General features: G+C 41.5%; 1 protein-coding gene across 1 annotated transcript in view; it reads right to left on the bottom strand.

Annotated features, from left to right (window-relative positions):
* The window catches only part of SLC9A9 (solute carrier family 9 member A9), a 540,287-nt gene that overhangs the window by 254,119 nt on the left and 273,282 nt on the right, over positions 1-12,886 (bottom strand). The window contains exon 9 of the mRNA XM_079923147.1: positions 9,568-9,656. Within this exon, the coding sequence (XP_079779273.1) occupies positions 9,568-9,656 (89 nt within the window). The remainder of the gene's footprint in view (positions 1-9,567; positions 9,657-12,886) is intronic.

Raw genomic sequence — 12,886 nt, 5'->3', positions numbered from 1 at the left:
CTTAGATTTTATGACTTAAAATTCTCAACTGCAATTATATACTATGATAAACAAACACAGATGTGTGGTTAAAAGAGTAGCTAAAATTTAATCGAGAAGTTACGGTACCTTTATGTTACAACTTTATCAGACAAGAAAACTTACATGAAAAATTTTCAAGGGAAAGCACATCTCATGTCTTACTTGGCTTTATTTCTCCCTGGGCCCTAGTACCTGGCATATAGGAGATACCTACTACGGAGGGCGCCTAAGGGTCATTTGTGGCCCCTACTCTAATCCAAGTTGGTTGTGGCATACGGCTTCTTAACTAGGGGTTCACAGACAATAATTCTTTCTGGGCACCGAAAGTACAGTGTGTTCCTGCCATTATGTGGGAGCTCCACTCTCATTAGCATTTAAAAGAAAACACTTATTAGCTGAACTACTAAGTGTCCTTTATACAATATAATGAGTTTCACTGGAAAGAATCACCAGCTTAGCTAAGGAGAAATTTAAGCACTTTGCCATCATTTATGAATTCAACCCTTCTAGGATGGTATTTTTAAACGTACTTTGAATGAAGGGAAGAAGAAAAGTGGTAGAAATCTTGACAAAAGAAATGTAATTAGAGTTTTTTAAAAATGGCAATTCTATGCTTTATGAAGATATCTTTGATCTTACTTCTCAGAAGCCAGGGAGACAGGGGCATTGTTGCCCCCGACTTTCTCTCTACTCTGTGCCTCAGAACAGGTAACTGGGATGAAACGAGCTTGCTTTTGTTAAAAGTGATGGAGAAAAATTGCACAAAACCATAATCAAAAACCACTGTAATGCAAATCAATAAGGCAGAGGCACACTGCAGGAAACAAGCAATGGAATTACACTTGATCTTTCTTTCAATATCTCAAGATTACCCTAGACATTTGCTTTGTACATCCAACTCATTACATTTAAATTAATGCATCATATCAGAATTAAATAAAACTATTAATTAGCATACATTGTTTCCCCTCTCTATTTTTTACCTTGGAATGTTAAAGGTCATAATTCATTCACTCATTCATTTATTTATTTATTAATTCAGCAACTCCTAAGTTCAAGACAAAACTAAATGGTAAATTTCCATAAACTTTTCATATAGACCACAACATCCTAAGAGATCAGACAGGACAAAAGTATACCTAGAGCCACAGAAGGTTAAGATAAATTTAGACGTTACATATGTAAGCATTTATCAAAAGGAAGTGTGGTGAGCAGGGAGATTGATATCATGGGTTGATGTCATTTTCTTCATGATCCTACCTTCATTATCTTTGTAAGGCACAAATCTGATTATTATCATCATCTCTATGTCTAAAAGCCTTAAGCAAGTATGAGCCTTATAGAATATAGTTCTCCTGGGCTTCCCTGGTGGCGCAGTGGTTGAAAGTCCGCCTGCTGATGCAGGGGAAACGGGTTCGTGCCCCCGTCCGGGAAGATCCCACGTGCCGCGGAGTGGCTGGGCCCGTGAGCCATGGCCGCTGAGCCTGCGCGTCCGGAGCCTGTGCTCCGCAACGGGAGAGGCCACAACAGTGAGAGGCCCGCGTGCCGCAAAAAAAAAAAAAAGAATATAGTTCTCCTAAACGCAGCACAATGAGACACTAAAATGTCCACCTGAACTCACCTCTCCATTTTAATCCTCAACCTTCTCCCACACCTTTCCCTTTCCTGCTCCACAACCTACACCAGCAGCCCAAACCCACCCCTATCTACTCCCCCAAGGGAACCTGCGCTCCAGGCAGAGTGCGCTATCTCTTTGTCTCTAGGACTTGTCAAGATCATTCTTAGTTTTCTGCTTTTGCATACTCTTTTCTCTTTGTTTTCATTTCCTATGAAATCTGCATGATAATCTCCTAATTATCTTTATAGCCATCTCTAAAACTCCCAACCCACAATCACATTGCCTCCAGGGAGCAATTCAGTCTCCTGGTTGCCTTTTTTTTGCCTTTGTCTCCCTGGATTCTAGCATGGTGCCTGCCATGTAACCAGGTGGTGCTTAGTCCACACTCAGACCATGCTTGAAATGAAAAGCTGGGAAGCCCTTCAGTCAGACCCTGACACTGAGTGGTAGCAATGTAAGCTTTGTTCTCTCCACCCCAAGGAAGCAGGCAGTCTTTGAAGAACCCATTACAATCACTCAGGTAGGAACAGAGAATTTTTCCAGGAAAAAGTACCCAGCCGTCAGTGAAACTTTTCACTCCAGGATAAATCAAGGACTTTGATGTTCTACAGCTTCATCCTTGGATTTGATTTGACAGCTTATTAAAATGGTCTGCCCAACAATTTGTCAACAAGAGCAATGGCAAACTTTGACTGCTTCTCTCATCTTTATGCATTGCACTGTAATCAAGTGATCCCTGCCCATTCCAGTCTGGAAGAGGGAACCAGATGCGTGTTTTATGCTCTATGTCAAGTCAGAGAATTATTAGGTTTACAGCATCCTCCTTAAAACCCAGTCATATAGTTCAATCATTCATTTCACAAATGAGAAAACTGAAGCTCACAGGTGTTAAATTAATTATCCAAGGCCCCACCATTAGTTGTAGAGATAATGAGCAAACTAGCTTTCTGGACTCTCGCTTAAGTGTTCTTTTCACCATATCACCTGGATTTCCCCACATTCCTGTTCTTTTTCTTGAATTTTCTTTTTACAAACTCATGCACAGCACATCTAATTTGGCTCCCATTGTCTTTTTTTTTTTATTGGAAATTTAAATTTGGATTTGCATTGCTGCTTTTCCATTCAATGGTGATAAACACTCAAAATATCATCTGGGGGGAATGGAAATAAAATAAGCATCTGGAAAGAATGTGCTGTAATGAAGATGTCATTGTTTGCCGATAAATGCTAGGCAAAGAATCTGGCTTTTCAAAAATAAATGCACGAACACATCTATGTCCATCTCGATCTATATTTTAATAAAAAAATTAAAATGCACTGAAAGACTTTCAAAGATGACAGAATTAAATATAAGATAAATGACTAAGTAGCTAAAAGGATAATAAAGATAGCCAAACATTCATTCATTCACTCACTCATTCATCTATCCATCCACTCAAGGTTTTCTGAATAAATGATGCTAAGCCCCCCAATTGCTACTAAACCCATTTACTAATCAAAGAATAGTAAAAGGCAAAATAGTTTGAATACAAGTCAAAAAATCTAAGTTAAAAATTTCCCTCTGCCACTCATAAGTCTTGGCAAACCCTCTAACACACGGCCTTCTACTCTGTATTATTCCCATCAGCATACAAAAGTACTGTTATTTCTCCCGTCTTAAAAATAAAACGGGGCCTCCCTGGTGGCGCAGTGGTTGAGAGTACGCCTGCCGATGCAGGGGACACGGGTTCGTACCCCGGTCCAGGAAGATCCCACATGCCGCGGAGCGGCTGGGCCCGTGAGCCATGACCGCTGAGCTTGCGCGTCCGGAGCCTGTGCTCCGCAACGGGAGAGGCCACAACAGTGAGAGGCCCGTGTACCGCAAATAAATATAAATAAATAAATAAATAAATAAATAAATAAATAAAACGATTTGTCTTTCGGCCTCACTTTTCCCTCCAGCTATCATCTCATTTCTTTGCTCCCCATCCTTTGAAAGACTCGTCTATACACACAGTTTCCAATTTCTTTCCTTCCATTCTCTCTTGAACCCATTATATTCAGGCTTTTACCCTGACACTCCACCGACAGGGTTCTTATCAATGTCATCAATGATGTTCATGTTCTTCACATTACTTGACCTTTCAGCAGTATTTGGCACCATTCATCATGCTCCTTCTGGAGACTCTTCATCTGACTCTCAGGACACCATACTTTCTTGGTTTTCCTTCTTCCTACTGGCTTCTCCCTCTAGGTCTCCTTTGCTGGTTCCTGACTCTTCTTATCTCCATTGGAGTGCCTCAAGGCTTGGTTCTTGGATCTCTCCTCTAGTATTTCCTTAGAGATCTCATCCAGCCTCATGTTTTCAATATCATCTCTATCCTGGTGACTTCTAAAATTATACTTGTAGCCTAAACTTTGCTCCTGAACTCCAGAATTCTTTGTCCAACTGGCTATCCACAGCTTTGCTTTGTGGACTAACACACATCTCAAATGTAACAAATCAGCACTTGGTTGTCGATTGTCCCTCAAATGTGCTATCTTGCAATCTTCTCCAGCTAATACATGACACCTCCCTCCTTTTAAAATTTAAATCGTATCATGCCATGCCTGAACTTAAAAGCCTCTGGTGTTTTCCCACCTTGTTCAGGCTTTCCAGGACCCGTCCCTTGTCACTGCTCTGATATTGTCTTTCATGCTCTCCCCTGGTACACTCCACCTCAGCCACAATGGTCACCTTTTTCCAGGGTGCCATTGTGTACGTGGTTCCCAATTTCTGGGTAGCTCTGCCCCAAATGTCCACATAGCTCCCTCTTTTCTTTCTTTCAAGGATCACCTTCTTTTTGAGGCCTTCCTTGGCCACGCTGTTTAAAGTAGCAACCCTGCCTTCCCATATACACACACTCTTTCCTCCCTTCCTTGCTTTATCATTGGCCTTATAACTTAACGTGAATGCGCTGTATGTTTTGCTTATTTATTTTGATTACTCCAAACTCCTCTACTAGCAATTCTTTTTGATTCACTCTTGTATCCCAGCACCTTGAAGAGCGGCTGGCACAAAATAGGCTCTCACAAAATGTTAGATGAATGAATGAAGGTAATCAGTGATAATAAGAAGAGCTACCACTTAGGTAGAGAAGTAAGTAAAAATTAAATAAGTACTTTGTACACGTTAATGCATAATAGATGTTAATTATTTAAATTAACATTGTACACCCATGTGTATCTGTAGAAGTAATTTTTAGGTGGAAACTGCAGGAAGGGAAGGAGAAATTCTAATTAAAAGGGATGGTAGATCTGTGATAAACCATAATGGAAAAGAATATGAAAAAAATGTACATATATGTATTACTGAATCACTGTGCGGTACAGCAGAAATTAACACAACGTTGTAAATCAAATATACTTGAATAAAATAAATTAAAAAAAAAATAACCCAAAACCTTGGAGAAAAAATTAAAGGATACCCTTTAATCTTTAAAAAAAAAAAAAAAGGATGGTAGAGAAGTACATGGTTTTGCAAGTTAGCTTCAGGCCAGGAAGAGACAGCTGATGGAAACACCCTGGAATCTGGCCCAGATTATCAGCTCCCAGGCCTGCCTAGCGGGTGAGGGCATGAGGGAGGAAGGGGTTGGGAGGCAGGCCTGGACATGTGTGAGTGGGGTCAGGAGGTTGGTATGCGGTCTTCTGGACGCTTCAGGGTGAGACCTCTAGGCTCACAGACTGTCGTGTGCTGATGTCCATCTCGAGTATCTCTAATGGTTCTCAGTTTCTAGGTCAAGAGTCAGGGCTTGCAGTATTTGTCTGTCTCTAGAGCTAGATGTGCACACCCTAAAGTAAGCAAACGGCTTTGAGTCCAGGGCAAGGGTTGCCACGTATGTTCATATACTCTTTACTAGAGGGCTTTGCTATGAAAATAGAAATCCTCATGGTGGGTAACAGCACAAGAATGTCTCTATTATGCTGCTCTTTGCCTAACACACAGCGATGCTACATGTTTCTTCATGGATTGGAGTGAAAATCAATTCACCGGCATCTAGATGGTCATTATCAGTTACAAGACATATTTTAATGTAAATCTGCAGTTTAAAAAAGGACTCTAATTCTTGAAGCTACAAAGGATATATTAATTCTCAAAAGTCTTTGTATCCAGACATAGCCGTTTCATTAGCTGATCTAGGCACAGTCCAGGAATAAAATTCTTTAGTAAATCATATTACCTAAGGATTTTTTTTTTAATATATACATTTATTTATTTATTTATTTTTGGTTGAGTTGGGCCTTCCTTGCTGCACACAGGATTTCTCTAGTTGCGGTGAGCGGGGGCTACTCTTCGTTGCGGTGCGCGGGCTTCTCATTGCTCAGTAGTTGTGGAGCAGGGGCTTAGCTGCTCCGCGGCATGTGGGATCTTCCCAGACCAGGGCTCGAACCTGTGTCCCCTGCATTGGCAGGCCGATTCTCAACCACTGCGCGACCAGGGAAGCCCATAACTAAGGATTTTATAACACAAAGTTGATTTTCATTGATTTTTTCCTACACTTCACTAATTGACTTCCTTCACTCCCATTAAACAGTCCTGGGGACAGAGGCAAAGAGGCGATTTCTCCCACTGACAATGAACACAACTCAGGGAGATGCAGAGGAAGATAATGTATTCTGTAACCATGTGTTGTCATATAATACTTTCTAAACCTTTGTCCGTTTCAAAAGGAAACAGTGCCAATCTCTATAATACCTGCCTCAGCTTTTCTTTACAATTTATAATTGGTTTCCCACATGGAGTTTAAACTTTGCTTGCTACATTGGTGCAGATGTGGCCAAGGGCTTTTGATCTGTGAAGTTCATTAAAGTACTTGATCTCATTGTTTTTTTAAAATGGTGACCTCGGACTCTATATGCTAGAGTGGGGAATATATGTGTAGATGTATGCATATATATTCATGTATAAATATGCACAGTTGCTATGTATGCATATATCGCGAGAAAAAATAAATAGAAAATGAGAGATCCTGAAAGAAAAAAAGTGAGAAAGGTATGAGAAGGGAAGGGAAGGGAATTAGCATTCATTAAGCTCCTACTATGAACCAGACACCCAGGAAAGAAGGCGATGGGAAGAGCAAAGATGGAGGGATGCAATTATCTGGATGTTAAAGAATGAACTTGTAAAAATCTCCTTCCCTAAAGGAGACTGCTGTAAAAATGGATGCTGGCAGCCCGTCAGGGAGTGCTTGTCAAGCCATTCAGAGGAGAACAGAAGGCTGTGGGGCACTGATTTTGGCTTTGTCTCCCCTAGGTGCTGGGCTGCTGTCTCGCCATGAGATGAGTTATCTTTGAAGTTCTGCTGAGTAGTCTAGATAGCGTGACTTAAAAGTGCAAGTCTCTAAACAGAGTTCAGCCTTTCAGAATATAAATGCTCAGAGAACCATATGAGGTCAGGAAAAACCAGCCCAGGATATTTCCCTTTAAGTTCTAGAGAATGCTAGTAGTCTCCATAATTAAAAGGATCCTAGGAGACTATGTATAGGAAGTTTCTACGTACTGGTATCAGTTTTTTGGTTCATTTTTTGAAATTGGGGCTCCTTAAAATGTCTGTAATTGCATCTTCTGTGTCCTCTGATGGGCAGAGATAAGGGTGACCTTGCAGAATCCCTGCTGGGTAGGTAGGAGATGGGTTCAGGTCCAGCTGAGCTTGGGACATGACAAAGAGAGAAGGATGAAAACAATAGCCATTTTACAGAGCTTTAAGGTAAGTCTTCGAAAACTGTTTAGGAATGCCTAGCCAATCACAGGTTTGCTTAGATGTCTTTTTGGGTTTTTCCCACTCCCACTGCCCCAACATCAGATGTTCTCAGCATCACTGGGCTTATTATAGGAGCTTATCTACCTCCATTTGCATTTTGGGATAGATTGCAATAATTTGGTTCTATTCTTCATAATTTTCTAAATCCATGTTCGTTGTCATGTAACTTTACAGTGCTCTCCCACTGTGAGCTAGTGACCTGCTCAGCCCCTTGACCCTGGGCTCAGCCATGTGATTTTCTTTACCTATAGGATGTTTAGGAAATGTGATGCAAGCAGAAGCTTGAAATGAACTGGCACACGGGGGTTTGTTCTTCTGCCAGGAGAAGAATGACAGACACGGGGCACTGGTTAAGGTGCTCCAGACAAGCCCACTCTAGCATAGAGCCCCACCAAACCCACAGACAGTGAATCATCCTAGTTGAGACAAATAGAGCCACCCAGATCAACCCAGATCAAAAGAGCTAAGCCCTGCAGATGCACGATAAATAAGTGTTTATTGTTAAATGCCACTGGGGTTGCTTGTTATACAGCACAAGCTAGTTGATACAAGTGCCATTTGATATATGCTTTTCTCGTCTGTCAGTTGATATTTCTAAAATGGAACTTCAATTATCCGAAAATTACTCTACCTAAGACACTTCAATGACTTCCTGTTATGGGCTGAGTGATGTCGTTCTAAATTCACATGTTGAATTCCTAACCCCCAGTACCTCAGGATCTGACCTTATTTGGAAATAGGGTCCTTGAAAATGTAATTAGTTAAGTTGAGATGAGGTCATACTGGAGTATGGTGGGTCCCTATTCTAGTATGGTTGGTATCCTTATAAAAAGGGTAAATTTAGAGACAGACATGCTCACAAGGAGAATGCCATGTGAACATGAAGGCAGAGATTAGGATAATGTGTCTACAAGCCAAAGAACAACAAAGATTGTCAGAAAACCACCAGAAGGTAAAAACAAGGAATAGAACAGATTCTCCCTCAGAACCCTCAGAAGGAACTAATCCTACCTATACCTTGATCTGAGACTTCTACCGTCTAGAAGTGTAACACAATAAATTTCTGTTGTTAGAGCCACTCCCCATTACCTTTAGGTTAAAGTCTAAACTTCTTCACAAGGTATGAAAGTCCTTCAATAAGCTGGTCTCTGGCTGTGTGTGCAGTCTCATCGCATACTATATTCCACTAACTTCAGCCTTACCCCATTCACTAGCCACATAGAACTATTTAAAGTGCTCCAGTAAACTGCTTCAGAGCTTTTGTCCATGCTACAACCTTGGCTTCGAATGCCCTTCCTGCTACCTTCTCATCCCCCACTGGATCCCACATCTTTACCTAATTAACTTCTATTTGTATTTCAAGCTCCCGATTGGGCTATCATCTCTGGAAACTTTCTCTTCACCTTCCCAGGCCTAACCATGGGAGGAGGCCCTATTGAATTCTTCCCAAACAACCTATATAGACATTTCTATCTCAGTACTTATCACACTGTGGATAATTAATTGCTCACTGCACATCTTTATCCTCCTCAACAGACTTGATAATGAAGCACTTAAAGGCAGGTTCATATATTATCTGCCCTTTTATTCCTTGTACCAAGCACAGTGCTTGGCACACAGGGGTGATGTGGCAAATGTTTGTGGAAGGAATCTGTGAGTGTTTATGCGCCAATATCAAAACAGATGTGTTCCTGGCATATGGGAGACACATTCTGCTTATGTGACAACTGGCAGTTGAGTTTACTTGAAAGCAAAAGCACCCAATTAAAGACCAAACATTACTTCCTTATCCTTCTTCATTTCCTTCTTTCTATAAAACTACCCAATCTCACATGCTTTATAATGCTTTGACATGTAAGTGACTGCGAATTATTACTGACGGTGGGCCTTTCATCTTCAAGACTGACAGTCTACGTTCCACATTTCTCAGGAGGGAGAGACTATTATAACTATATTTTTGCTTACCAAGAGAATTGTTAATAGTTATCCTGAAGAAAAAAAAAATCTATAAATATCCAACCTATAACGAAGCCTTCAGCTTACTGCCTTCCTTTACTAATGAAATTCTTTCCAAGTGCCCGGCCAGAATTGCCACATAACCATTACACTGAGAAAAGAGACAAAGCCTGTAGTGAGTTTTTTCTTTTACCTGTTTAGTCCTCATTTTGGAATCCAACGACAGATTGTTGTAGGTGTAATGTGCCTGTGTGACTCCACAGAAGAGAACAGCAACTATCCCTGAAATTTAAAAACATACCAGTCAAAATCAATTTTCTTCCCCATCTAAGTCAAAGGGGTAGGGCTATCCCAGCTGGAAAACAGACTTGGCATCAGTAGAGTTAAAATTGCTAATAATTATGGTGATGAAACCTTTGGTAAACCTGGCTGCTTACTTTAAACATGGAACTTAACAGGATTAAAGTTAAAGAAAAGCGTTAAGAAGTAGATTCTTCCTGGGGAATAAAGGATTCTCTGGTCATGTGTTAGGAAAGTTATACTTGGAAACCCATGAACAAAAGACTGTATAGTCAATTCCAGGCCTCTCACAGCTAGTGCCAACCACTCGGCTGCATTTTATACTAAATGCTGGCATATTTGCTTAGACATTTGCTTTCCACTGTGTACCTTCAGGAGCCTGAGAAGTTCCTATCATTCCATAACTTAGTATTAAAAACCACGAGTCATAAACCTAAGACATCTACAAGGGTTCAGTGGCCTCTGCCAATACTCCTACTTGCCAAGCCCAGAAAGAGATCCTTGTTTGCCTCTACACCTCCTTGGCAAAGCTGGGGGCTTTGTCTTTCTAATGCTGGATAATCTCGTGAACATATCCAAGGCACACACTCCTCGAAGGTAAGCTGGTCTGTTCCTGTGTGCTTCTTATCCACAGTGGGCCCCCAGCTGCCTCTCGGCTGGTTGCAGGATTTATTTCTTAAGCCATCATTATACCCAGTTTCAAATGCTACATGAAGCCACACATACACTAGATGCTGCCTGGGGACAGAGGAGGAACAACCATGGGACAAATGTGTTATTTGTCCCTGCGCTCTGTTATTCTCTGTGTTATTGCCCCTGAGCTGGGGTGGGGAAGTGGTAGGGGCTGCATTCTACCTTGGATTAAAGATTTGATTAGCTATGGGAAATTGGGCATAGAGGAGGGCTTTGGGAAAAACACAAGATGTAAGTAGTCTTCAACCCAAACCGAGGGGATTGAATTGAATTTTAAACAGCAGACTCTTTCCAACTAAAAACACTCATAAATTAAATGCTGATGATTCTTAAGAGCATAGAGATATGTGAACTGAATACTGACATTTCAAATGAAATAAAAATTCTGCAGTAAAGAATTTTAAAGAACCAAGCATATTTTTTATATGTACACTGTATGCTTCTATTTATGTGTTGGTTATTTTGGGCGTTGGCTTTGGATAAAATATTGCTAAGACATATTTGTCTAATACATTTACATCACTTATTTCCTTTTAATATTATGCTTCAAACTTTTAGGCAAAAGAATAAAAACAACTAGGAAATTGTGCCAAGAAATAATATATGCAGTAAGCATTTATATAGTTGCTTTGGGTAACTTTTCAGTTTTCTAGCCTCTCTTCAGAAATTCAAAGAAAAAACTGCTTATGAAATACTATATTTCTCTCTTTACAGAATTTCTATTAAAAAACAACCAGTACCAGGGAAACTTTGGGGGTACTGAAGTACTTCAAGGACTTCGAGGAACTAGAAGGATTGCCATGCATGTTGTTTTGTCATCAAGTAGTTTTCTTTCTTTCTTTAAAAATGCAATTTATGTACCTCTGCTGATTCAGCAGTCTGTTGGAAGCTTTTCTGGGTGAGGTTTAGCCGACCTCCCACTGTTGTGGAAATGTTTTGACTATATATTGATCTGCAGAGAAGTAGTGAATAAAAAGGGAGGGGCATGTGGGTAGTGCACAAATGCATTCCGAGAACAAAAAGAAGTAACGAAGAATAAAGGATACGTAAGGGCCGTAAGATTGGCTGAATGCTTATGGTGGGCAAGGAACACACTAGTTTTATTCACATCATCTCATTTATTTCATTGATTTATTATCTCACAACAGGCTTCACACGATTCACCAGCCCTTCCCGCTCTCTTCCCCTTCTCAGTAATAGTATCTCCATTCTTCCTGCCATCCAGGCAAAAAACTCTGGAAAGGGCTTCCCTGGTGGCGCAGTGGTTGGGAGTCCGCCTGCCGATGCAGGGGACACGGGTTCGTGCCCCGGTCCGGGAAGATCCCACATGCCGCGGAGCGGCTGGGCCCGTGAGCCATGGCCGCTGAGCCTGCACGTCCCGAGCCTGTGCTCCGCAACGGGAGAGGCCACGACAGTGAGAGGCCCGTGTACCAAAAAACAAAACAAAACAAAACAAAACACTCTGGCAACACTCTTTACTTCTCCCCTCTCTGTACATCAGCAATGTTGTTGACTGGTCCTTCAAAACCTACCCGGCATGCCATCACCTCTCAACACCTTCACACTGACACCCTTTTCTAAGTCACCATCATTTTCTGCCTGGATTACAGCAAGAGCTTCCTAATTGCACCTCCGACCCCGTCTCCCTTGTTGACTCTCCACAGTCTACCTTCCACCCAGCAGCGCTAGTGAATCTTTTAAGACAGGTCAGATCATGTTAGTCCTCTGCTCCCAGCTCTGTAATGGAAACACATAACAAACAGGCCCTGTAGGATCTAGTCCTGCCTCCTCCTCCCCTCCCCGCGGCTCCCTGACCTCCGCTTTTCCCATGCCCCCCCGCCCCCCGGCCCTCACCTCGTCACACACCCTCTTCGTCTTCGCTAAGCAGGTTCCACTGCAGGGCCCTTGCATGTCTGGTTCCCACTGTTTGGAAAAGTCTTCTCCAGACACCCACATGGCTCCCTCCTTTCCTTAAGATGTTACATTATCAGACTGGCCTCTGCTATGCACTCTATAAAACTAATCCCTCTCGTCGTTCTCTACTTGCCTACCTTGACCTATTTTTGTAATATTATTTACTGCCACCTAACATTTTATATATTTATAGGTTTATTTTCTGCCTTTCTGCACTGCAGTGGAAAGCTCAGGGAGTGCAGAGTGATTCACTGGTCCCCAGCCATTAGAGCAATGTCAGGCACATGGTAGGCACTCCACATATTTGCTGAATAAATAAATGAACATTCCTATCACCAGGTAACAAGAAACCAAAGTAATTTACTCAAGGTCACCTTGAAAGTGGCAGAGCTAAGATTCAAAATTCCACAGACTCCCTGTACTTTTCTGCCTGTATTAGACCCTCCAGGAATGTTTTAAGGTAATCTTAAGCCATCTAAAAAATATCATTTCTGATGTCCCAGGGAAAGAGTCAGAGATTTGATGATGAAGATTATATACCTGAGTTGGCTGGACATCTCCTTTGAGGATATTTTCTCCAGTAGCTCCATTGGTTTTCCCATTAG

This window comes from Stenella coeruleoalba (genome assembly GCF_951394435.1).
Source record: "Stenella coeruleoalba genome assembly, chromosome: 5".
Classification (NCBI taxonomy): domain Eukaryota; kingdom Metazoa; phylum Chordata; class Mammalia; order Artiodactyla; family Delphinidae; genus Stenella; species Stenella coeruleoalba.
The sequence above is the reverse complement of the archived record's forward strand: the minus strand, read 5'-3'. Positions and strand labels throughout refer to the sequence as shown.